General features: G+C 40.9%; 1 protein-coding gene across 2 annotated transcripts; it reads left to right on the top strand.

Annotated features, from left to right (window-relative positions):
• Positions 1 to 205: 205 nt before the first annotated feature.
• crtac1b (cartilage acidic protein 1b) lies at positions 206 to 24,864 on the top strand. 2 transcript variants are annotated; one of them, XM_019366250.2, is made up of 16 exons: positions 206 to 354; positions 1,001 to 1,141; positions 3,084 to 3,274; positions 4,622 to 4,818; positions 5,186 to 5,322; positions 7,724 to 7,880; positions 9,815 to 9,949; positions 10,635 to 10,777; positions 16,290 to 16,426; positions 17,763 to 17,845; positions 18,129 to 18,229; positions 18,319 to 18,487; positions 20,079 to 20,224; positions 20,429 to 20,471; positions 20,580 to 20,723; positions 20,994 to 24,864. In XM_019366250.2, exons 2-16 carry the CDS (start codon positions 1,055 to 1,057, stop codon positions 21,119 to 21,121), a joined length of 1,998 nt encoding a protein of 665 aa, XP_019221795.1. In that variant the 5' UTR covers positions 206 to 354; positions 1,001 to 1,054; the 3' UTR covers positions 21,122 to 24,864. The 2 variants fall into 2 exon arrangements, with proteins under 2 accessions (XP_019221795.1, XP_025753591.1); XM_025897806.1 differs by lacking the exon at positions 1,001 to 1,141.
• Positions 24,865 to 26,354: the final 1,490 nt, after the last annotated feature.

Genomic DNA, 26,354 nt, shown 5'->3' with positions numbered 1-26,354 from the left:
ATGGGACAGAAGTCACAGCATCCCAACTGAACCGAGTAAGCTCCGCATCCTCATCCCAGCTGCGCCCCACTGCCAGATTATAATAAACACCTGCCGACACGCCCACCCGCCGTTTCCCAGCTTCCCTATTGGTTGTCACTTTAGATATTCAACAAGCTGCGCGAAGATTGGCTCAAATCTCATACAAGCGATTTCATAAAGCAAATCTTTTGGAAGTTGTGTAAAGGGAATAAGTGGGGAAAAACCCTTGAGATAAAGGCTGTGTAGCTCTCTCTCTCTCTCGCTCTCTCTCACCGTCCCTGGTGTCAGTTCGCTGGAGGATTTTGTCGGAGTTTCCCGAGCGTCTCTGCATCTGTGAGTACCTGAGTCTGCCCGCTGCCGAAGCTGCCGTCTTCCGCTGGGTTCAGGATCGTTGTGGCGCTCAGCTGGGATCTGCTGCGCAAAGACGCGAAAGAAAGTTGACGATTTGAACGTAACTTTCAGAGCAAAACCTCAACCCAGACAGAGACGCGTGTTATCAGTAATGCTGTTAAACGGTCATCCCCTTTGGTTACAGTGGCTGTCACGGATTAAATGATGCTCATAGTTTTAAAAACGCCGATGTGCAGGTAGTTTAAATGACAGCAGGTTTGTTTTGTAAGTGGACTTATCATTACCGAGGTGGAGTGCGGTTATTTTTTAACTTTTCTCATTTTTAAAAGAAGTATTTTTATTAGATAGATGGATAGATAGATAGATAGAACAAAAACCAATAAAAAGTAGTAAACATTGTTTAAATGAATATGTGGTGGTTTAAACTACTCATATGATGTGTTTTGTGAGGCAAATGAACAATAAATGAACAATAATCCTTACCGGATTTATTGTTGCCTTATATTAAGTGGTAAATGATAGACGAACAAGAGCTTGTCATTAACGTCAGGTGTTGATTGAAGTGTAATTCACTGTGACTGGTAGAGTACTTTGTGTGTGTGTGTGTGTGTGTGTGTGTGTTCTGCAGTGAGGGTGTCCTTCACAGAAAAGAGCTTCTGCAAAAGTGTGTTTGAAAGTGAAGATGTTGCTGGCTCTTTGTCGCAGTGTTATCAGGATCAGAGCTGGGCAGGAATTCTCCAGAAAGCACATGCTGATGTTGCACGCTGTGGTAATGACCTCTTAATGCCAACATAAATAACCAAATCGAAAGCATTTCTCTGCTCCGAAACGACTATTCGTTTCCTGGGCCGTTTCATTGTCTTTGAATGGTTTACAGGAGATTACTTTGCTTGATGTTCCCTAGTTTGGGCGGTGACCTCGGCAGATGTTATATCATCGAACCCAGATGAGGGCAAAAATGGTTTGTGGATATGTGCTTGCAGAAAAGTCCAACTTTGCTTGACAACTGAAGAAGGACTACTGCAGTGAATCTGGGGCGAAGAGACTTCATGTCCTTGGCTGGATAATATAGTACCTCATGATTTTATCAAACTGAAAAGTCTCCAGTGATTTCATGCACTCATCTGTCCTATCGCCAATCCTCTTTCATGTCATTATTACTTTGTGTGGGTGACTTATAAGGGATACCATAGTTTTTTTTCCTTTTGTCTTTTTCAGGTTGGTGTTCAACTGAAATATGAATATAACCTTGTATGCATGGCTATTAAAGTTAAACTGTCCACCTTTCTAGTAAAGCTGCATTATTTACACGTTGTTATCTTGTCCTCTAATTGGCTGATTTGCAGTTCATTTAAAAAGATCTAAAGAGACTGTGTGCTGTTCCATAACACTTTGTTTTTTGACTTTCCAAGTTTCCGTTTCCTTTTCTTTTTAATTTATAGCCCACTGCCCTTTTTAATGTGGAGTTTATTAGCAAGTCTGTAAAGTCCCTTTCTCTAGTGTGGAACTGGCCAGCTCATTTGTCATCACATCCTGCTCTAATGGGGAGAAACTGCCTCATCTTGAGCTCCCAGTGTTGTTAATTAACCCTTCTTGCTAACAGGCACAGTCTACATTACTACCGGCTCTTCTGCCGGCGTTATCGCTGCGCTGCCTGCCCAGGGAGCTAGCGTTGGCCCCGGCCATATTTCTGCAGGTGTCAGCAGAGGTGCTTCCTCTCCTCCTTTTTGTGCTTTTGAGAGTATTACTCAAGCAGCACTGTGGTTTTATCTTAAATTGAATTGTTGAGGGAGATGTTAAAGAGCCATACATCACCTGGACACTCAGCAGAAAGGGAGAATCTGCAGCAGTATAGATGGGAGCGTCTCAGTGGCATTACAGATGGAATGACGGAGGACACGTTCATAAATCCACAGGCAGAGAAAATCAAGTCGTCACCTTTTAGGATGCCACTTAAATGTGTGCACGTGCGTGTCTATGCGTGTGCGTGTGATGTTTTGCAGGGCTGTTGCTGATGAGCTTCTTATTTCAGCGTTAAGAAGGTGACCCTTCTCTTCACCAATTCCTCTTTGCTTCTTTTCAGAAACTCCACCTCACCTCTACCTGCCTGTAATTCACAACTCGAATTGGATCAATGTTCACCTTTTATCTGCTTACCACTTAAAGGACAATAATACATCACTGAGTCCTTTTATCCAAACAGAAAAAAAATCTTTTCCAATTTACTGTTGGGCCTTGTCTCTAAGGAAACAACACCTCAGGTCTGTTATATCAGGTCGTATTGGTTTCCTCTGTACTCACTTGGCCTCTGGCTAATGCCCCCGCTCCATGTATGGATTTTCTGTCTTGTAATTCCTCAGCCTGTCTGCATGTGATGGGTTGTTCAGATCTAACCCTGCAGAATGCCGCTGATTGCAGTGGTATATCTTCATCTTTATGTCTGAGTATAGCAGGAAGCTTTGCCAGCAATGTTTGCCTTATGATGGATTTGGAGAACTAGCCAAAAAAAGGGGGGGATGTGTTGCAGTTGCAGATGAATGACTCATATTTTTTTATTTGATTCTCATTACACATCAACTAGCAGGTCACGTGTGCAGTAGTTCAGGTGAAGAGCGTTGTGGATTGGATGGATGGTAATTTTGCTGTTCGGACTGTGTATATGAAACAAAAACGGTCGAGTCATGTTGCAAATAGTGTGTTTCGCCCTTCAGGTAAGGATGTTGTTGTGGCTGGTTTTGTTCCTGCCCGCCCTCTCGGTGGCTCAGAGGTCAGAGCCCGTGTTCTCAGCTATAACCAAGACCGTCCTTCCTCCAGACTACGACAACAACCCCACCCAGCTCAACTATGGCGTGGCTGTCACTGATGTGGACGGGGATGGAGACCTGGAGATATTTGTAGCTGGGTGAGGAGTGTGCAGAGAAAGTTGGACTTACCATCGCCATGAAAACCCCCTAAATCCCTTAAGTTTCCCTCCCACTAGTCTAACTCTTAAGCTTAAATAAAAACAGAACTTCCACAAGATAAAGGTTAAAGACAAAGGCAAAAAAAGCTAAAAGATAAGAGATGCTAAGGCCACCCTGGGGCTCACTCAACTGATGAAAAATGGATATGATCGAAAAGAGTGCCAGTGATGGGAACAGTTTTACAAGGCTGCCTCAATCCAGCAATGACTGAGCATGAATACATTTCCCAGTGCTTAACAGAAAATAGATGAACCAAAAATGACCCTGCTTAATAGATGTCATTTAGGTAAAACATCCTATTCAGCAGGTATCCTGGACGGGAGCTCATCACAAAACCTCATAGAGGATGTAATTTAATTTACAATTAAAAGAATCTTCAGATGAATTACTTTTATATACATTATACTGACGGTGCCGACCTTCTCTAATATACTTTGATGACAACCAAGAAAGCTTTTGTAGTGTATATCCAAACATTTTAGACTTTTTTTTTTTTTTACTTCTAAGTATTTAGGCAAAGTTAAATTTTGATTTCAAACTGGATGTTAGCAAAATGCACTGTCAGGAGTAAGTTTACAACATTTCTTGCATACTGGCATAAAAAACATCAGAGGCTTGGATTCTAAATCAAAACCATGAGTAGAGATTACACTGTTGAAAAGAAAATTGTCAACAGTGTGCAATCAAAATTATCCATTGTTCTGTTTTACACCTCTCACTGATTTGCTCCCCACTGCAATGGCACCTGAGGCTTATGGGTATATAAAATGCATGAGCTCCAATGTGACAAGCATAAGATCTCAGTGAAACGTCTCCATAATATAAACCTAAAGGGTTTCTGTGTCCGGTAAACTAAGGATTACATGACTGACTCATCCTGGACTTACATGCCATAAAATCCAAATTATGAAAATACATGAGTGACTTTATTATGCAATAAACAGAATTAGTTTGCATGTAACAGATATTTTTAAGAGGCAAAATATAGACATTAAGGTCAAAATGATTTGTTATAATTAAAAATAAATAAATAAAATATGAATCTAAAAATTTTGCTTGCCAATCAATCTCTCTGATCAAATCTGCAACTACAGAATAGAAGTGAGATGCAGGGCTCCAGCTGTCATCAAAGTCTTTATAAAGTTAAACTTCAAACTAAACCAACAAGCAAATGTTGCTTTCAGCATGTTCAGCCAGCACTTGCTAAAGCTCATAAACTGTAAAACAAGAATGTCATACTGTCAGTCATGTGCATTATAACAGCGTGCTATTTTTGCCCGTGACAGCTACAACGGCCCGAACCTGGTGCTAAAGTACGACAAACAGAGGAAAAGGCTTGTCAACATCGCTGTTGACAACCGTAGCTCCCCATTCTATGCCCTGAGAGACCGTCAAGGCAACGCCATCGGAGTGACAGCTTGTGACATCGATGGAGATGGACGGGAAGAGATTTATGTCCTCAACACCAATAACGCCTTCTCTGGTACAGTGCGAGCTGATACACTTTTGGAAAACTACAAAGGCACACACAGGGGTTTCTTTCTTTTTTTTCCTTTTACACAGAGACAAAGAAGGAGAATCGGTATGCAGATATTAAGCTTATCTCAGCCGAGTCTTCATCAGATAACAGATAAGTTTTGTGCCGCTATTAATCTGCGAGAAGCCCAGAGATCAGACTGCCAAAACTGCAACACCTCACGTCTGTCATTTTTCTTAAACTCCTTTATCACTTTGCTCACTTCCAGCCACAGGAGCGTGTTTTCACTCACCCACAGTTTTTGCATTGCATAATGCCTATTTTCTCCACGCAGTCTTTGTCTTTCCTGAACCTTTTCTCTCTCTGCATCAAGGTCGGGCAACATACTCTGACAAGCTGTTTAAGTTCCGTAATGGGCGCTTTGAAGATCTGCTGAGCGATGATATTAACGAACACAGAGACGTAGCCAACCCTATGGCTGGGCGCTCAGTGGCCTGTGTGGACAGAAAGGTACTTCTCATACAAACACACACACACACACACACACGCATCGAGTGCACTATATGCAGATCTGCACCGTACGCACACTCCCTAGAGTGTCTTCTCCGTACATGCACGGGTGCTTCTGTTTGTTTACCAGTGATAACTCATGCCCTGCCTACGCCGCCCTTCTCAGCATGTGCTATGACAGTTCATTTGGGGGGAATGGTGTGCCATTTTCTCTCTTCTGTCCATCGCACCAGTGTAATTACAGAAGCCAGGGCTCGTTTGTTTTATAGAACATCGTACGAGGGGAGGAGTGATGACTGCACACTACTGCTTTCTGCCCGTAGCATTTTTTTCCCCTCTTTCACTCGGTCCCTTCTCCATTGTTTCCACTTTTATTTTTTAGTCCCTTTTCTCTCACTGACTGACACGCTCACCCTCTTTCTTTGTGTCTTATCTCACACCCATGCATGCAATTCTCACTTCCAATCAGGGACGGGCTAAAGAAGGTAATAGCGGGAAGAGGAAAGGAAAGATTACAATAGATTTTTTTAACCACTGTCCCATCACACTGAGCACTGATAAGTTGTGCTGCTGCCAAACCGATTGGAAAGATATCTGCTTTTAAATGGCACGATTCTTTTGGAGGGAGCCAAAACCCCGACGTGTGCTTTTGCATGTCAGTTCCAGCTGACCAGCAGAGAGAGAACATGTTTTCCTTTTGCTGAATAGGTTTTATTAGAACATATTAAAAGAAAAACAGCCGCAGAACGTTGCACAGGCCAAAAGCAAAGCGTGCTTTATAGTCCGCTGGGTAGCTAATGCTTTCGATGTTGTTTACTCATAAATAAAGTGTTATCTTTCAGAGAAAAAGATCGATTTACCACCCGACCGTTTCGTCTCTACCTGGTCTCCTTGAAAGTGACATCCCATCATTATTCTAACACAAACTGATGAAGGTGACATATTGAAGGGCCTCACATTGAACTGATGGATCGGTTCACTAAAACTTTAAACTGGCAGGCATGAGAAAATAAATGACTTTTAAAAGCCAGAGTAATTAAAAAATTGTTCAAATGAAGCTTAGTGAAAAAGTACAAGATACAGTTCTTGACAATAAAAGAATAAAAAAGCTGCAGCAGCGGCGATGGCTTATTCACACTTCTTGATTGATGTAAAGGGTGTGCAGTCCTTGGACCAACATGCACTGCAGGCATGCATGTCGCGCTATTCACAATGCCAATCCCAGTGACAGAAATTAGCCTTGGGTGAAGACTTATTGAAAAACCGTTGACTTTTAAGTTGGTTAAGTAACTGCCAGTTGCCTTTAGGTCTTTCATTGTAATTCATTTTCATGTTTGGCAGCTTCGGAGCGTGCTTGCGTGTCCGGCATGCGCTGTGTGTGTGTGCGCGACGCACTGCTCCCACAGCATGTGACACTAAATGACATTTATATCAACCAGACTCATTTACCTTCCTTGCGTTGTAAAGATACAGTATGGTGTAACAGAAATAGTGAAATAGCGTGTGCGAATTTGTTTGCATATGTGCATGTGTTTGTGTTGATTGAAATATGTTAGGCCTGGTGGGAAAGCTCATTGGAATCGAGTGTGTAGTCTATTAGTGTGGTTCCGTCTGTGATTTTGTGTCTGCAGGGACTCTGACTGACAATGGAGTGTGAAATTAATCTCCAAAGGGAGGCAGAGCAAGGAGTAGGGAGAGAGGCTAAGAATAAGGGGTAAGGGGTAAGAAATGGGGGTAGGTGGAGCTAAAGAGAAAGAGAGGTTTGACTGGGAAAGGAATAATAAGCATAGTAACTACAGAATATTAATAATAAAAAAAAAAGATGATCCAGACGGTGTTACAAATAACCTGTTTAATCCTATTTTTGTTTGATGAATACTCCAATGTGAGCGTCTGAAAGAGGCTGCTTCAAAACATTTGCAGTATCCATTGGCTTTAAGGAACTTTATAGTATTTCAGCCTTTTTTTAAGCTGACTACAATTTTTCTGTCCTGTCCTGCAGTCTAGAGATAGAACATAGATTTATATATTGAGCTTAGAGCCTGCACTCTGGCTCAAAAGAGTAAAAAATTGTGTTGATGATGCAATTAAAGAACTAATGAAATAATAGGAGAAAATGCAGCAATAGATCTTTTTAAAGCCAATTATTATTAATATGGTAAAAGTAAAAATAAATGTTTTTATATATGATATGAGCGCCACAGGGTCTGTTTTACTGACTGCAGACATCTTAAAAAGCTGGTCAGGAAACACAGAAATGCAGAAATATAAAACATGTTCTTTTATTTACAGTTGCTTATAATTTCTTGTGTAGCTATGAGTGCATTTGATCAAGCTGCAGCATATTCTTGATTTATATTAATGAAAATATGAATGCACGTAAATCTTTTTTTCTGTACAGGGTACTGGTCGTTATTCTATCTACATAGCAAACTACGCCAGTGGCAACGTGGGCCCTCATGCGCTCATAGAAATGGATGAGGCAGCGAGTGACCTTTCGCAGGGCGTCGTTGCCCTCTCCAACGTGGCAGAGCAGGCTGGAGTCAACAAATTCATTGGTGGGTATGAAGCACTGACTGGGGGTATTCGACATAGACGATTGCTTTAAGATCACCCAGCACTACTGGACCTTCAGTTTGATTTATACAGGCATTTGCAGGGGGGGCATGTGCTTGTTGTACTCACAGAGGTTGAAATATAGGACTTCGGGACACACAGGAAACCAGACGAGGGGCGAGTCAGAGGGGGTTAGAGAAGTGCCAGGCAAGAAAGAGAAAAAGAGCTTGAGAGGAAGAAGAAGAAGAAAGAGGATGTAAAGGCTCTTTTGGCCCTGTCAGCTATTTACTCCAGCCAAAGTCACAGGGAATCAAAGGCAAAGGGCGGCAAACACATATATCAAACCTCCTCTAACCATGAAATTCAACTGTTAATCTTGGCATCTAAATCAAATTAAATAATTTCAGTTTTAGTAAGACATGAATAAGAAAATTCATGGATGACATTAATTATACTTTAGCATTAATCGTTTCGATTAAAGGGTTTTCACATGTTGGCAGAATAATCATTACAGAAACATAAAACATTGTATTTGGTAACTAGCAGCACTGTTAATTTAGGACAGTTGTGGCGTAAACCTTACCACCACCTTAGATGGTGGTCTAATAAATTTGAAATAAGCCCAAAAACATTTCATTCAAGAAAAAGAAGAATACATTTTTTAACGTTGTACAATGTACAAAATCCAAAATCCAGCTTTAATGGGTTTTTTAAAATTTCTTTTTAAAGGTGATGCTGTCTTAAAAAAAAATGCATGCCTTTTAAAACCAAAGGTCTTACCAAATGAAGAAGCCATGCTGTGCAAGTGTTTCTTCCTTTTTGGTCCTTTTTCAGTTAGGGGTGTAACTGATTTGCAAATCAAAATGTTGCTTAGAACTGTTTTTGGAAACAAAATGAATATTTCACGTAAATGATGTTGAAATGTGTCACCACAGCCCGCGTCATCACTTGAATCAATTAAACTCTGTGATATATAGAAGAGCAGAACAGCCATGATTAATTTCTTCATAATAGAGACTGTCATGATTAAAAAAAATGCTGTCCCTGTGATAATTTATTATAATCACTGGAAAGTCCTTGTTCTGGTGAGTTTTGGAAATACGAGGTGACTTTGTATGTGAGCGCACCGGCATGAATCTTCATCAACTATGGATTTTTTTTTTTTTTTTCACGTGCAGGATATCATCTGATCCACCAGGGGGAAAGATGAGCTGGCTCGCATTTGCTGTGAATGATGTACGATAGATGGCTTTGTCATCAAACTGCCGTTAATCAGAGGAGAGGGACAGTCAGTGAAGTTGTATATCTAATGGTTACATATCTCCAGAGAGACATTAGTGGTTTATGGCCGTAGGGGTTGAGTGGTATTTGTCTGGGTTGATGGAGCGGGCCAGTAAATCAGCAGCGAGTCATGACTCGCAGCAGTGACTTTGCATACTGGAAGGACAATCAAAGCCCTTTCAACTCCATAATTAAACTCTGCTGGTCTGAGATGAAGCACTACATTTTACAGAATGTCATTGGAGAATCCTGGGGTGATGCTAAAAGTGTACCTTCAAGTGTAACAGTTACAAAAATCACTACATAAGGAGAAAATTACTGTTTGCTTTTGGTTAATGCAAAAGATTCTTTGTGTTTTTGTATTTCATATTGTGCTTAGGTGTGTTTACCTGTGTTTGTGTGTATGTAACCCATCAGAGTCAGTGTCTGTGTCAGCAGAAAGAGCTGCCCTACTCAGAGGAAATGACCTGGAAAGACAGTAATAATCTCTTCCCTTTCACTTTTGTTAAGGCGGTGATCTCTCTCCCTCTGCTCTCTGTGTTGTTCCTCATATCCTGCTTCATTTTTTTCCTCCCAAATGTTGTGCTCGCCCTCTTCTGAGCTGCCTAATTCTCCCACCGCTGTGTGTCTTGTTCCCTTGTCTTTCTCTGTGCAGGAGGAAGAGGTGTCGTGGTGGGTCCCATTGTCAGTCAGACTCTGTCTGATGTGTTTTGCGACAATGAGTACGGTCCAAACTTCTTGTTCAGGAACAATGGCGATGGAACTTTCACGGATGTGGCACAGCAGGCTGGTGAGATGATCACGTGCAGTTTACCAGATCATAACCTGGAGATCAGTTATTTCTTCACACATGAATGCTCATCCTGTGAAAAACAATAAACGTGAGAGGTGTTATTGTATAGAAGAAATATCAGTCATGCATGATTCCTAAAATATTTTAACCTAATTAATATAAAAATCTAAGTTCGTTAAGCCATATTTTCAGTATTGTGGCTTTTAATGATTAATTAGCTGTCAACTGCAATGAAACCTCACAGAATGAAAAAGCAATAAATTAAGTTTATTAAAAAAAATAAATAAATCAAGATAATGGATTTGTGATTTAAATGCACTATAGTAATAATAACTGGTGATGCCTCCTTTTCTGTAATGACTCATTGTGATAAAGTATGTGTTTGATCGCTGCAGGTGAAGCGCAAAGCCATCAGCTTATCAGAGAAGCTGTTTTTTTTACCGTCATCTCATGATGACAAGAAAGAGATTGCCATGAATTCAGTGATTGATTTTAAACATTAGAAATGTAGCACTTCATCGTTTTTATGTCACCAGTTTGTTGTTTAATAAATCAGACACCGAAGTGCTGTATTGTACCCAATGACACAGTTTCAACAGCAGCACTGGTCAGGGTTACTTGGTTTTAAAAATATTGATGGCAGATGATGGAAACAGATTGGGAACATCTCGAATCTTTTTAGGTGTAGAAGACCCCATGCAGCACGGCAGAGGGGTAGCTCTTGCAGACTTCAACCGTGACGGTAAGACGGACATCGTCTACGGGAACTGGAACGGACCTCATCGGTTGTACATGCAGCTCAGTAACCGCAAGCAAAAGTTTAAGGTGGGCCCGAATTTGGTCTTTAAAAAGAAAATAAATGCTATCAGCTCAGTCAGCATCAAACCGACACAACTGCCAGATACATTATAAAGACCTACTTCAGATGATCACATATGATAAATGGAAGTATGGGCATTCTCACATTTCCACATATTCCACTGCACATGTGATCTGCTGAGAAAAGTGTGCTCAAAGGTTGCAGTGCTTGTGATTTCACTGCAATAATCAATTGAATAATATGATTTTACTTAGTGAAGGACCCAAAAAGCCCACTCAGATTGTCACTGTCAACTGTAGAGAGTTTCAGAGAGAGATTGTTGTTCTTCTGTCTAATGAACAAGGAGCACAAATAAAACAAATCACACCTGTTATCACTGTGAATCAAAGTACTATCAATCCAAATGGTTGGCGAGTGAATTAACACTACTCAGTGCCTGCCCACTTTGCGTTTGAGTGGTATTTAAAGACGCAAGGTTAGTGATTTACTCAATCAATGACTCTACAGACAGCGTGTGCAAGGCAGCCAGCAGCGCGCATCTGTTTGGGTACTAAGTTTTAGAGTGGCGGAGTCAGAGACAGGCCCTGCTGCATAAATCTGCAGAGGATTCGGGCTCGGTGATCTATCTGCCACCACCTGCACCCGCATCTTTTACCTAGGAGATAAATGTCACCCAAGACATCTTTATAGGGGTCGAATAAGGGGTTAATGTGTGATGCTTTGCCCAGAGATAGTTCCATCAGCATGACACACACACACACACACACACTGAGACACTCACACCCTGTTACGCCTATACGTGCAAAAACACAAAAGACAAATTGAATTAGCCTGACAGTGTTCTTTTTTTTGGAACCAAGATTGTTAAATCACAACCCCACAACATATTTAAGACCCCCTTCGCCCACACAAGCTGACACTCCTACTAGTCGTGTTGACCTTTGGCATGCATAATGAAGCTGTTGTATCACTTCAGTAAACCACCAATTAAATTGGGCTGAACCAGCAGCTTGCCTGGGCAGTGGAAAGTGCCGATTAGGCCTGTTTGTGCTTTAATTAAAATCTATTGCAGAGGGTTTCTATGAGGGGCCGTACAAGACAAAATTCATTCTTTCACTCTCACACACATACATTCTTCTTTCACATACATATATTTTCACTCTCATATACATATATTTTTCTTTCACATACATATACTTTCACTCTCATATAGTTTTATTTTAATTTTTATATTTAGATATTTTTATTCTCATGTTTACACATATTTAACACACACATTGCAATATTGTGCTCTCTTATACATGTATTTTAATGTACATATTTACAAATTTTCACTCTAACATACATGCATTTTCATTTATGCATTCCTACATTTTGCTCTCATTTACATGCATTCAATAAGCATTTAATCTCACAAATAATATATGTATGTAAGAAGAGAATGTATACATGTCAGAAGAAAATATATGTATGCAAGAGAATCATGTATGTGAATGAAAGAGTATAGTGGAAACGGAAGGAGTTTAATGGAAACGGTAGGCTGGGTGTCTGTACCGCTGTGATTGGCTGAGAAGCACGCGCGGGTCACTTTCAAGTGTCTGACAGCATGGAGGGGGGAGAAGAAACTCGAGTTCTTCAGCAAGCTATCGGGGTGTTAAGAAATATTTTATCATCTCCTGAAACGGTCACATCGTTGTCCTCGTCACTTGATCGAGATGGGACGAGCTCAACTTTTTTTTTTTTTACGTGCGCTCAGAATAGTGGCACAAAAATAACGCCATAGTGACCCAGAAAGAGTATTTCAAACTCCGCCACTCTGTGCTTCTCTGCCACTGCCTCGTTTGAGTTTTGGACGAAATGGATTCTGGGATATTGCATTTCGTCATTTCGAACCGATTGGAGACCAGAACAGCCAATCAAATATTTTTGCATCCAAGTCAGTGATTGGCTGGTTTTGTGGGACAAAAATAACCATAGGTCACAAAATAAACTTTTAAGATATTTTCATGCGAGAATGGTGCTGTGTAAACTTCAAATATCTGCTTGATTCATCAAGACATCACATATTTCCACAAGTGCTCTAACATTTTCGGAGATGCCTGTTACCTATGGTGTTATTTTTGCCCCACTATTCTGAGCACACGTAAAAAAAAATTTGAGCGCACGTAAAAAAAAGTTTGCAGGTGCAAGTGTTGCATTTTGAGGAGAAATTTATTTTGAGCGAAGAAAAGCTGAATTTGAGTGAACAAAATTCATTGCCGCGTGCAAAAAATGTATTTCAGTGTTTGCTATTATCCACACACACACAATAGCAGCCCCTCTCGCTCAGTTTTTGTATTTGCGCTCACGCTCTCAACATTTCTGCCCGTGCGCGCTCAACTCTTTGTGTACGCTGTTATATTGTGCCACAAAACCACAATATAACAGATGGTGATTTTTCATTCTTATGTTTGTTTGTTTTTGTAACGGTATAAACAATGAAAGGTGGTGGATTAGCCAATTGGTCATGATCAACTCTGGGCTGGACCAATTACAATACATCCGTATTGAGAGGAAAAAGAACGCGATTAGTCCCGTACTTCAGCTAGAATGAAAAAAAAGACAAAGCTGGAGTTATTCTGTCTTTATGTTGCACAGCTGCCTCTTCTCCCCTCATTCTCTCCCCCTCCCTCCCTCTCCTGTTGCTACTTCAATCATGAAACCGATCAATGATCAGCTGATCGTCTCTCTTGTTTGTTTATCTCCCACTTTGCGCCAGAAAGAGGAAACCAGCGGATGTGGCGCTAAACAACAGCAGCACGTTCAAGCTTGATAAGCTGTTAGAATTTATTTAAAATTAATTTCTAGTATCAGCTGATGTTTGCTGGAGCCAGAGCTGTAAAAATTGCTGCTCATGGTATCGGTTTGGAAACATGAAGGTGATACAAATCATGCATATACTGTATACCAACAAGACAGTGTACATCACTGTCACAACAGCGTTTGTTTTAGTTCAAAGGCTTTATGGTTTTTTCTATAATACCTGGTGGTGTAGACGGTGATTTTTTGTCAGTTGAGCTTTATATATTATGTTTAACCCGAGTGACCACCCGGTCAGCTGGTGGGTAACTATGGCGTTATTTTTGTGCCACTATTCTGAGCGCACGTAAAAAAAAAGTTGAGCCCGTCCCATCTCGATCAAGTGACGAGGACAACGATGTGACCGTTTCAGGAGATGATAAAATATTTCTTAACACCCCGATAGCTTGCTGAAGAACTCGAGTTTCTTCTCCCCCCTCCATGCTGTCAGACACTTGAAAGTGACCCACGCGTGCTTCTCAGCCAATCACAGCGGTACAGACACCCAGCCTTCCGTTTCCATTAAACTCCTTCCGTTTCCACTATACTCTTTCATTCACATACATGATTCTCTTGCATACATATATTTTCTTCTGACATGTATACATTCTCTTCTTACATACATATATTATTTGTGAGATTAAATGCATACTGAATGCATGTAAATGAGAGCAAAATGTAGGAATGCATAAATGAAAATGCATGTATGTTAGAGTGAAAATTTGTAAATATGTACATTAAAATACATGTATAAGAGAGCACAATATTGCAATGTGTGTGTTAAATATGTGTAAACATGAGAATAAAAATATCTAAATATAAAAATTAAAATAAAACTATATGAGAGTGAAAGTATATGTATGTGAAAGAAAAATATATGTATGTGAGAGTGAAAATATATGTATGTGAAAGAAGAATGTGTGTGTGTGAGAGTGAAAGAATGAATTTTGGCTTGTACGGCCCCTCATAGGTTTCCTTGCAATAGGTTTAACATACACTTATTCTCACATATACACATAATGAATATATATTTAAAAAGAAGAAAGGTTGTAGTAGAAGTTCTCTTGGACTTCTTTTACATTCAGTAATCTGAAATAAAAATTGGTCAGTGTAAAGAAATTTAGTCAATTTACTATTTATTTCTAATTAACTCCATGCAGATTATATCTTTAGAAGCCCTATATTAGTTTTGGGGAGAGCCCTTTTTTTTTCCTGAAGGCACTTTTATTCATGCGCCTACTGTCTTCAGCACTTATTACGGAGCTGTCCCTGCTTTCCTCACTCTTGGCCTCAGCTGGCCATCCCCTCTCCTTCACCTGAGAAGCAGAAGGTCACTGTGGGCGGCCCCCACCCCTGCGGCTTTATGAGCCTTATAATTAAAACAGGGAGTAAATACTGGGGGGAGTGAAGGGCTGCTCTATAACTCTTTCCCGACTTATCACTGTGTCACTGAAGCGGGGAGATATCTGTTACTTTCTCATGCAAAAACTCTTCTGCTGCAGACTCTTTTCGGAGGTGGGGCACGAGGGCTGCTGTCGACTTCCCCCATGCCAGAGGATGTAAAAAGAGCCTGGACACAAGCACCGGACACTGATTGACATGTTTTTATTTATTTCATTTTGAAGGAGGTTGAACCTTGAGGTTATGAAATGGCCTTTCGAGCGAGTGCATCAGGTCACATAACATTAAACAAAATGGACTAAGGAACCACGAGATGTAATCACAGCAGGGTCTAAACAAGTTCATGTAAAATTACACATCCTTCCAATGTTTTTACCTCGAAAACCTCTTCTGCTTATATACAGTTACTCTGGTGTTCTCATATCTAGACAGTGCTTTTATTGAAGGAAAGGAAAACCCTTCCTGATTAGTCAGTGGAGTTGAGCAACTTTTTAAACAAGATTAAAAAAAGAAGGACGGGAAAATCACTGTGGTTATAAGAGGCAGAAAAGCATACACACACCACATGTATGCTATTGCTATTTATTGTAGTTTAACTTGTCAAGGACAAAAATATAACAAAAATTCAGCATCAAACCTTGTAATCATAGCTTTCCTACTTTTTTTAAGTATGGAGTGACAGCTTGGTGATTAGCACTGTTGCCTCACAGCAAGAAGGTCTTGAGTTTGAATCCACTATCAGGCCAGGGCCTGTCTTTGTGGAGTTTGCATGTACCCTGGCTTCCTCCCAAAGTCCAAAGAAATGCAGTTAGTGGGGTCAGGGTAACTGGTGATTCTAAATTACCCACAAGTGTAAATGTGCGTGCAAATGGTTGTCTCTCTCTCCGTGTTAGCCCTGTGGTTGACTGGTGACCTGTCCACCAGGGTGTACTTTGCCTCAACACTCTTGCATGGGTTGGACAGTAAATAAGTTGATTTATTATTAATTAATAAAGTTGGTCCAACTCAAGCACATTAAGTTTGAATAGCAGAATTTTGAGAACAGGATTGAGATCAGCTGCTACATGCTATATAATATATTATTTATAAAAATTAGAATGTTATAAATATAAATGTGGAAAAGGCTATATAAATCCTGATAATTCTGGTACCCTAGGCAGTTTATCTAGTAAGTTTCATCCAGTTTCATCCAAATAATTGAAATGCATTCGACGTATGCATGCATTGTGCTTCTGTAAATGCATGCATGTGTTTCAGTGATGTTACCTTTTTCCCCAGGACATAGCATCCCAGAAGTTTTCCATGCCCTCTCCGGTTCGAACTGTTATCGCTGCAGACTTTGACAATGACAACGAGTTGGAGGTGTTCTTCAATAACATCGCTTACAGAGGCCCCTCCGCCAACAGACTCTTTAGGTACTCGCACCAACACTCTCAGATTTTGTTCAAGTGTGACAGTAAGTTTTTAACATCACTTTGATGAGAAGCTTAATCGACTACTCTTGTGTCTTGATTTAATATTCTAAAGCCGAGCATGGAAGCTGAGAAGAATTTAAAATTCCCAGCCAAGGATACTTATCTAGTCTGGCATCCCGCCTCCTCCTCCACACATGAATGAATCTTTCATTAGGACAGTTTTAGGTCTCTTTTTGGCTCGTGGTTTGGCTTCCTCTCTTGATAATATTAATGAACTCAGCTCTTAAAATGTAATATATGATACATATCAATTGTTAGGACTTAATAGTAGAATGAACCCATCTTCCTGAATAAAAATCTGATCTGGCATATTTATCTGAACAGGATGCAGAACTCATGATGAACGTTGCCAGGAGCTGTTGGGTTAATTTATTCTGAATATCAATAATCAGTTTAAGCCCCAGAGATTTCCTGGAGCTGAATATTCCTGCACACCAGGTCATCGGAGGAAAATTTGTCTTTCTGGGCATGGTCTGACAGGGGTCACAGCTCCATGGCCTGTGGCTCTGGCATTGTCTGCTCCGAAGATGAATCAGCTTTTTTAAAACTCTTTTCTCTGGCACTGAAATAAAAACAAGTCCAAACTAATTAATTCAACACAACTAATCAATATTTAGCTTAGCTGAAGTGTTTAATAGTCAGGATCAGCAGATTAGTGTACCAAGATAGCTAATTATTTTAAGGAAAGCAGGTTCATGGTGGGCGATTATGTGCATTTGTTTAACAGAGGATACAGGTTTGTAAACTCAATACATTTTTACCAATGTGCTTCACAGAGATATGCCAAATTACGAATTAATTTGTCAATAATTAATTCATACAAGTCAGTAGTTATATAAGTTGGGAAATATCTCATTTTCTTCTTGTCTTCTGGTTATTGTATTTGTGTTTGCTGAGTTTTATGTGCATTATTTATGTTAGTTTCCTATGTTATATGTAGCATTATGCACTATATCTTCTGATTAGTACACTGCAGGTCAATGTAAAGTATTCCGCTACAGTAATTGTCTATTCAAAATATACTACTAATAAAATATTGTCAGTAGACGGAATGGTCCCTATTATATGTATTATGTACTAATTTATTGACATATTATCATTATGCATAGGAACAATTGGAACAATTTATTGTCTATTTTATGAAATAAAGTATAAAGTTTTCAGGTCCAGGTCCAAGTTTCCATTATTTGGCTCTTTCCAATACTGCAACCATATTTATAGCAGCTTAGAATTTTGCAGTGATTTCAGGGTAATGTTTGTGGTGCTACTTCGATAGGGTGAGCAGGAGAGAACATGGAGACCCCCAGATAGAAGAGTTGAATATCGGGGAGGCAGCAGAGCCTGAAGGACGAGGAACCGGTGAGCATGGCAGAAAAGATAGCTGTCATACAGCTCTATTAAAAGTGATAAGCAGCACTACACCAGATCTCCTCTGCTAGTACAACATCAAACCTCTAGATGGCATTAGAGCTCCACTTAGAATCTGAGTTTCCTCATGCACTTTATTATAGGAAAAAATAGAATTGGTTCCACATTATTAGTTCAATGACTGTTGGATTATGTCCCTGCATGAGGATAATAAATGTTATGAGGAATGTTTCCTCGAGTGTTTAGCCGCATCATTACTGTGATGAATCTCCAGGAGCGGTAGCTACAGACTTTGATGGGGATGGGCGCCTGGACCTGCTGGTGTCTCACGGTGAAAGTGCAGCACAGCCTCTCTCTGTCTACAAAGTCAACCAGGTGAGTGATTGTGAGACATGTGATACTTGATAGGTAGTGTGACATTAAGCCTTACTCCCTCTTATTCTTCTTTTTCTGCCTTTTTCTAGGGCAATGCAAACTCATGGCTGAGAGTGATTCCCCGGACAAAATTTGGTGCTTTTGCCAGAGGAGCTAAAGTGGTTGTATATACAAAAAAGAGTGGCCCACACACAAGAATAATTGATGGCGGCTCAGGCTACCTCTGTGAGATGGAGCCTGTCGCCCACTTTGGCCTCGGTAAGGAAATATCAGAAAATACATGCTTAACTTGTTTTATCTGATCTGCAGATGCAACGTCTAATGTTAATTCACTCTGATATAAAATGAATGAAAGCATTTTTTCTTCATAGCTTGCTTCTGTTGTTCCCAGATTGGTTTCTGAGGTTTGGATGGGCAGTAAGACAGATAAACATTGCAGAGAGTAGCAGTAAGGAAGAAAACAAAAGCATGTGGAAAGCATTGTCTTAATACCTTCAGCCTGATTAGGCACCCACGGGAGCAAAGGTTCTCTGTGGGAGGGAGCTGATTGGGCAAAACATGAAGAGTGGAGGAGGACAGGTGCTGCAGATGGAAGCCAGCCATGGTTGTGAGGAACTAGCTCCCTGTCTCTTTCCAACCCCCCTTCCCTAGGACAGTCAGCTGGTTACCATACAGGCCTGTTAGCCCATCCACCCGCTACTCCTCCCTGGCTCTGCTCACTGAGCCTGTTCTATATCAGGATTGTCCAAGCTCACATCACCTTTGGTGGCCCTCATAATACACTCCAGCAGCAAACTATCCAGACAATTCTGGCTTTAGTAGAGACCTCCATTCTCCAGGTTGAAAAGTGTCAGTACTCTTAGACATGTGAGATCTGTTCCCCACAACAAAATGAGACGGTGTCACGTGGGTGTAGAACAGGTGAAATATTCTTTGGCTCTCAGGCAGCACACCTGCTGAGTGGACTGTCTGTCTGGCAAGGTAACTCCAGATCTGTTTACATAAGAAATGCCACTTTAATTAAGGGCTACAGAGGGCCTCTGGAGAGGGGCTTTCTCTATGCCCGATGAAAACAGTTAATAGAGCGAGGAGGGGAGAGTGCCTGTACAACGTGAGCTAGTAAAAAAGCAAGGAAGGAGACAACCTCCAATATATAGAGATTTCTCACGTGACATCATGTGTACATTGCTCAAGAATTGTCTCTTGTATTGGATGTGATACAACCAGTGGTTGGGAGGGAAAACTGTGTGACTGTAAATTGCTGTGGTTGTTACCTGGTTGCTGCAGTTGCCCATAGTTTGCATGAAAGACGGGCATTTGTTTGCAGACATTCGCTAACTACTAGTGGCGCTGTAGTGAAACTTGGAAAAGTGCAATGCAGACTGAAAAATGGAGAACGTTCTCCTTCAAAGTAAAAGTTGTGCCTCAGCACCCCTGCTGACCTTTCAAAATGTGCAGCTTTTACTTTGAAGGTGAAAAGTCTCCGTTTCTGGTTTGTGTCACAGTTTGCACAGATATACTACACCTTACTGGACAGTGTTTGCAGACAAGTTTGCATCTTCCATACAGACTATGGGCGACTAAGACAGGCTGCTAAGGGAGCAGTCTCTAGGCTTGTGTGACTGGGGCTTTGGCAACAACCTTAGGCAACCACCTGCCAACTGGTTGGAGAATACAAATGTTTCCTTTGTGGACCGATCTCTTGACCATACATTGTCACCAAGATTGTTATCGCCATGTGGTTAGTCATGTGTCTGCCAAACCTCAACACTGTAAGGTTCAGTGATCAGTAAGTGTCATATATTTTTGTATGCACTGTAACTATCTCAGATTCTACTTCCCTGAATAGGCAAGGATGTGGCCACCAGTGTGGAGGTGTTCTGGCCAGATGGCCGTTCAGTAGCCCGGGCCCTCGAGCCGTCAGAGATCAACTCAGTGCAGGAGATCCACTATCCAAGAGATGAGGAGGAAGTTACTCCTACTGTGGAAATAGAGGTACACAAGCATGTTTTTTTTTTCTCAATAAAAAAATACTAATTTTGTCCGAATAACAAAGCTGCTACAAACACAACACCAACTTAAAGAAACAATCGACATCAAGCTGTTTATTGTAAATTGTTGGGATAGTGCAACAGTTTTAAGGATCTTTCGCGGGAGAGTTCATTAAAAATAATATTTCTTACTAATTGTCTCTTACAGTGTGGTCACGGGTTTGCTTTGAATGAGAATGGCCGCTGCACGGGTAAGCTGAGGCACTTTATCCACCTTCAAACTCTGTGCTTGTCTCCTTGTTTAAAAATCCTCACACACGTCAAGTGTCTTTGCCTTCCTCACCTCTCCCTGCCCTCAGATCAAGATGAGTGTACCCAGTTCCCCTCTGTGTGTCCCTCTGACCGCCCTGTCTGCACCAATACCTATGGTAGCTATAAGTGCCGCGCCAAGAGAAGATGCAACCAGGGCTTTGAGCCCAACGACGATGGGTCAGCCTGTGTGGGTGAGTGGTCCTGGCAGAGTCAGGGTAGCCGGATTACCAAGATCGTTAGAACAAAAGAAGCACTACCAGAGAACGAGATGCATTAAGCCTTAATTACAGTGGTTTTGAATAAAAGGCTTAGAGGTGCTTACATTCCTCCAACCGTGTCCTCTCTCTGCACCCCACTGTCTTGCATGACTGACCCTCATGTGAATGAGCTGTCTTCCACCTACAAAGACACACATGTCGGCTAACATTTCCCTGCCCTTTGTTTCTCTCTCTTCTCGGCAGCCCAGGTGGCTTACTTTGGGGGAACGCGGTCTTCTGGGGAGCGCAAATGCTCGGGCCTTACTTTCCGGCTGCTCCCCGTCTCTCTGCTACCACTCATCTCTACCAATCTCTATTCTGGACTGCTGTAGCTGTGACTGTTTTCTCCCCTTCCTAACTCTTTCCACTACTAAAAGTGGATGTACAGAAACTCTGAGAGCAAACTTTTCACTAAAAAAGAAAAATTCCTCTTCACCTTCTCCTCTATGGATCTATGCTATCTTTACCCATCAGCTATTTACAGTCTCGCCTCCTGGTCATCCGCTGCTTTGTGTCACCTCTTGGCTCCCGGCCCCCTCTGGACTATAAAGAAACATACAGGGAGCATGCTTGCTGGGAGCTACAGGGTTCAGAACTAACTGTGCCACACCCGCAGAGTCCTCACGTCATCACCTGGCACTTATCTTAGTGGGACCTGAAACAAGGCCAAGTCAATAAGAGGAGCTTCGGCATAGAAACCGCTGCGCATACAGCAAACAGATCTACTGGCACCACAGACCACATTCATTAGAGACACGCTGAGCCCCATCTGTATATCCAAAATGCCACTATGGTAATCCTTACAATGTCACTCTCATTCTTATTATGCGCTTACTGGGATGCCGAGGAACACCGGGTCTCCAAACTGTATGTTTTGAGTGTGTATTAATGTGTTTGCATGGCTGTGTGAGCCTCAGTGTACTGGGTCCAAAGAGGCAGTCGCGTAGGGGAACATATGCCAGACCATCTGTCTCCGATGGTAGGTTACATTTTGTTACACATGAATTATACAACAGCACAGAGAAGAAGGCAAACACATGTGTGTGTGTGTGTATGTGTGTGTGTATGTGTGTGTGTTTGTGTGCGTGCGTGTGAGCACAGGATGAGGCAGATTTTAAATTTTTTGGAAAGTGTACTAAAACATATCACTGTAGGCATGCGCAAAGAACATGATGACAAAAGGAAAACACCTAAAACTGAACTGAACAGTGCACTTAATTTATGTTGGTGTTTCTCCTTCTGTTACACTGTGATTACAATCATGGACTCAACATGCATTAAAAGCTGCTGTTCTTACATTTTAAAGTGTGCAAAATAAAGCAGCAGTCTTCAAGATTCCAGTCCTGACTGATTTGGGGACTCCTACAGGTCTTCTTTTGCAACTGGATATTGGTACGATATCGCCGCCACAAGGAATCCATCATGCCAGTGCTCACAGCCAGACCACAGTCAGTTTGGAGCAGTTGGTATCGAGAAACTACTGAGACAAGCTTTGTGTGTTTTAGTTCTGACAGTACATAGATGATTAATCCAAACAACTGCCGAGTATTTTTCGTAGCGACCACCTTCGAATGCATTTTAAGAGCAAAAATATTCAGTCTACCAGAAAAGCTTTCTGGTAGACTGAATATTTTTATTCCTTTTACATTGTTTTTAGGGGTGGATAAAATCCTAGTTTGGGTTAAATTACACCCTGTCAAAAACAAGAACTGTGCCCTGCAGAGGCTTTGTGACAGAAAGCATTAAAGCAAACCTACCTTTGATGTGGCAGCAGAAAATTCTCAGTTTGCTTTAAAGGTAGCTTTTTTTCACCGCTAATGATGCCACAGGCACCTAGTTGGAAATAATAATAATCTTTGAGACTGCCGCTTTAAGTTTTAAGTGCACTAAAGCATTCCTAATAGTTTTCCACATAATATAAAGCTTGACAAGTTGAAGTGGCATTCAGTAGTTTTGTTGCTCTTACAAGACCAAAATCCCCAATGTCTCTTATTACTTTCCAAGTCCCCTAATCTATCTGTGACATTGTGACTCAAGCTCAGCTACAGTTTAGCCTTAAAAATGAATTTCTTAATATATCATTTCCTAAAACAGTGGTATGCTGGTGTTTACACTGACTGTACAATGCAGATTTGGTTTGCAGTGGGACGAGGCATTGACTTGTTTAAAAAAAGTTCCCGTGTACATAAAATGAAGGCACATTGGTAAATGTGTAGCTCAGTTACAAAGGCATAAGATCTAATTCTTTATTTTGGTGTTTTTAAAGGATTTGTTGACAATGACATTAAAAACAAATATATGGAAAAATGGAAGAAAGTGGCTTTTTGATGAGTCGTGATTTGCACACAGTGAGGTTTCACATAGCGTTCAGTGTGAAACCTTCGCTACAGCGGACTAAAATACATAAAACATGTGGAGCTCTTCATTTTTATTAAAAGCTACAGATCTTTTTGCCTTATTGCCATGTTTCTTGAAGCGTTTGGGAAACGAATAAATACTTTGGCCAAAAACAAAAAAGACGACCAAAAAGCGAAAGCATTTTCCTCCACTCCACGATGACGGCGCGTTGACTGACAGGTTTTTGCTTCCATATAATTCTGCAGGGGCACATCACTTGTTGCAACACAACCTTCAACTTATCCAGTGTTCGACCACAATCAGTGTCACAGCAGGGGATAATGTTCTTTATTAAATGTTGGCCAGCGCAATTCTCCAGAGAAGCGAATGTCTTTGTATGATTCATGGATTCATCCCTACTCGCTTGCTGAGGCAAGTGTTACATATATTTTGGAAATTCTTAACCACAAACCTCACACATTCCACTGAAGCTCCAGCGCTACTCTCTGCCCCGTGACATCTGTCCTTGAGCCTCTTAATGAGCTGGACCCAAACTCCAGATGCCACCTGTAAATATCACACATTTCAGAGGTTTTGGGAGCTGAACTCAGTTCTCTCTTTTTTAATGAAAACAAAGAGGCATCAGAACATGAAAAACTAATAAGCAAATGATGATGGATGTGTTAAAGCAATTAAAACGAATCACCACAGATCCCTGTTGGATCTATGCTGACATTGTTGTGACACCCTCCGTGAAAGCCAAAGAACCTTGAGATTGAGTGCTCAGTGAGACAAAGTCCACTTAAACATTTTAACGTTTTCTCAAAAATTATGTCAGAGGTTCAACTGAGGTTCCTCTTGAGCTGTTATTGGACTGTAAGGAGAGAACCCAAACCTTTTTCTACTTTCTTGCACGCTGTTGGGTCTGACTTGAACAGAACAAGGACTTGTGTAAGCTCACAGTTTGCATAAATAATTGGATCGGAAAGTGTTCATTATATTTGCACAGTTTCAAAGGACAGCGTGCAAATATATTTTTGTTTTTTTTAACCCTGTTTAGCATATTTAATGTCCACAGTGCTCAAAACAATCTACTGTCAAAGACATCTAGTATATATATTTTCCTATAACTGTGTTGAAGTGGGTTGTAAAATTTCAGCTGATTGTAAAGTTTGTAGAGAAAAGTTAGGATTCTGGTAAATAGAAATGGCGACTCCTGTCGACATGTACATGCTAAAATATGCTGTGTGCCGTATTTACTGTGTCTACTCGATCTACTCTAACATGCAGGGTGTCTTTGCATTCACAGCTTATTCTATGTATGGAAGGACTGGAAAATAATAAATACACACTGTTCACTGTGATGAATTAGTTGCTCAACCACTGCAAATGTACCTGGAAGCAAAAACATTTTTTGGATAGAGTGGATGAGCATGCACATGTGATATCATCAGATACACTTAGAGCATAGTGTTTAGTGGGAAAGGATGTAATTAGAAAAAAAATCACTTTGTGAGTCTTAAAATTGCAAAATGTGTCTGAATATTGTCTGTGAATAACATCCAAGAACCTGAGGGAGGAAGCTGAGTGTGTGTGATTGTGTGTGTGTGTGTGGGTGGGTGTATGTCGTATCTGGCATGGTCAGTGCCATTGCGTTATTTGCATCCCAGAGGCTCCAGCTGTTTTTCTCTCTGCAGGAATGAACTTGAGAGTAGAGATGTCCCTGTGCAAAATAAAACCTGGAACAAAATGCTCGCTTATGTGTGTTTCAGGGGAGTCCAGTGTGTGTGTGTGTTCATGTGTTCAGTCGGGTTGTGTGCAGGGATTTTGTCCACGTGGAAACATATTCCAAAATGCCTTATTTTTCCGCAGTCTTGCCAATACCGAAACGCCCTGCAAACAGTACATGCACAATGTTCACACACTAGGAAGCTTTCCCAGAAAATGACAGAAGATCAGATATGGAGTGATATGTTAAGAAAACATTTGTACTGCTCCGAAATGAATAGAAAAAGAAAGAAAGAACGGAAGGTCACAAACGGAAAAAGCTGCATAAATGTGGATGTTTTCACTGTAGCGGTCATTTGTTTTTAGCTGCAGCCAGAGAATATGTATGCTTATTTTCTCTTATTCCTAGTGCAAACAACGGGCCGGCCTTCTCCGAGCTTCATGAGTATAATAATGCTGTGTGCAAACTCTCCTCAGGCCAGCACAAGCCTCATTCCATTAAGGGTGCACTGCGGTTCATTGCAGCCTGAGGTCAAAATTAAAACTTTATCAACCCTGCTTGTAATTGCCCGAGCACATCTCAAGTCATTTCATTTAAACTTATCCGACTAATTTAACCAAGCCTGCACACTAAAATAAGTCAGTGACATTACAGATTAAGGCACTCGAACAACCACTTGAGCATGAACGGCATCAGCAGCTGACTGTTAAGAGGTTGTAGGGTATTATAAAAGCCTGTTTGTGAACAAAATAAGTAATTTGCAAAGAATGGGTTAGAAAAGGTTTTCTTACATAGTACAATAGTCATAAGTAATGGCAGTGTTAAAAAAATCTGTTTTTCTAATCTTGTCTCTGCATTTTAATGATAATACACTCACAGGGGTTACTGCTGAAACCTTGGGGCCACATCACTATAGCAACATTAGATCAAAGCAAAACACACTGGGTATTTGATTTAGTTTCAACCTCTCTTCGGGTAAATTGTGATAACCTAAAATCTCAGTGGGGCTGGAATAAAAAATTGAATTTTTCCCTCTTTCAGTGATTATTTGCAAGTAGTTGCAACAATCAATGAGCGTCCATCACCCTCTACCATCATCTGTTGGGAGGCAACCTGTCTCCAAACAAACGCGGTCCAACTCCAACTAACTGCGGTCACTCTCAGACAGATTGTGATTATATGAAAACCTTTGCCAATCTAGTTTATAAATGGAGACAAACTGCCACATCGCTATCAGTCTGAGTAATCTGTATGTCACACATTTCTTTGCAACAGGGGCCAACTAGTTCTTGTTTGTGTAAAAGCAAACTTGATGAGCGTCTATGTCAATTTGCATTTAAATCAGCATCAGCTACGTCACTATTTTTGGAAGAATTTCAGAACTTCTTTTCAAATTGACGACATTCTAGCTGGATTCTCAATGCAAGTAATTCATATAAATTTCTGCTTTATGTGAATTTCTGTGTAAATGTAGAGCAACAGATTTGCAGATATATCAC

Source organism: Oreochromis niloticus, linkage group LG13, assembly GCF_001858045.2.
Source record: "Oreochromis niloticus isolate F11D_XX linkage group LG13, O_niloticus_UMD_NMBU, whole genome shotgun sequence".
Taxonomy (NCBI): domain Eukaryota; kingdom Metazoa; phylum Chordata; class Actinopteri; order Cichliformes; family Cichlidae; genus Oreochromis; species Oreochromis niloticus.
This window is presented reverse-complemented; position numbering and strand designations above follow the sequence as displayed.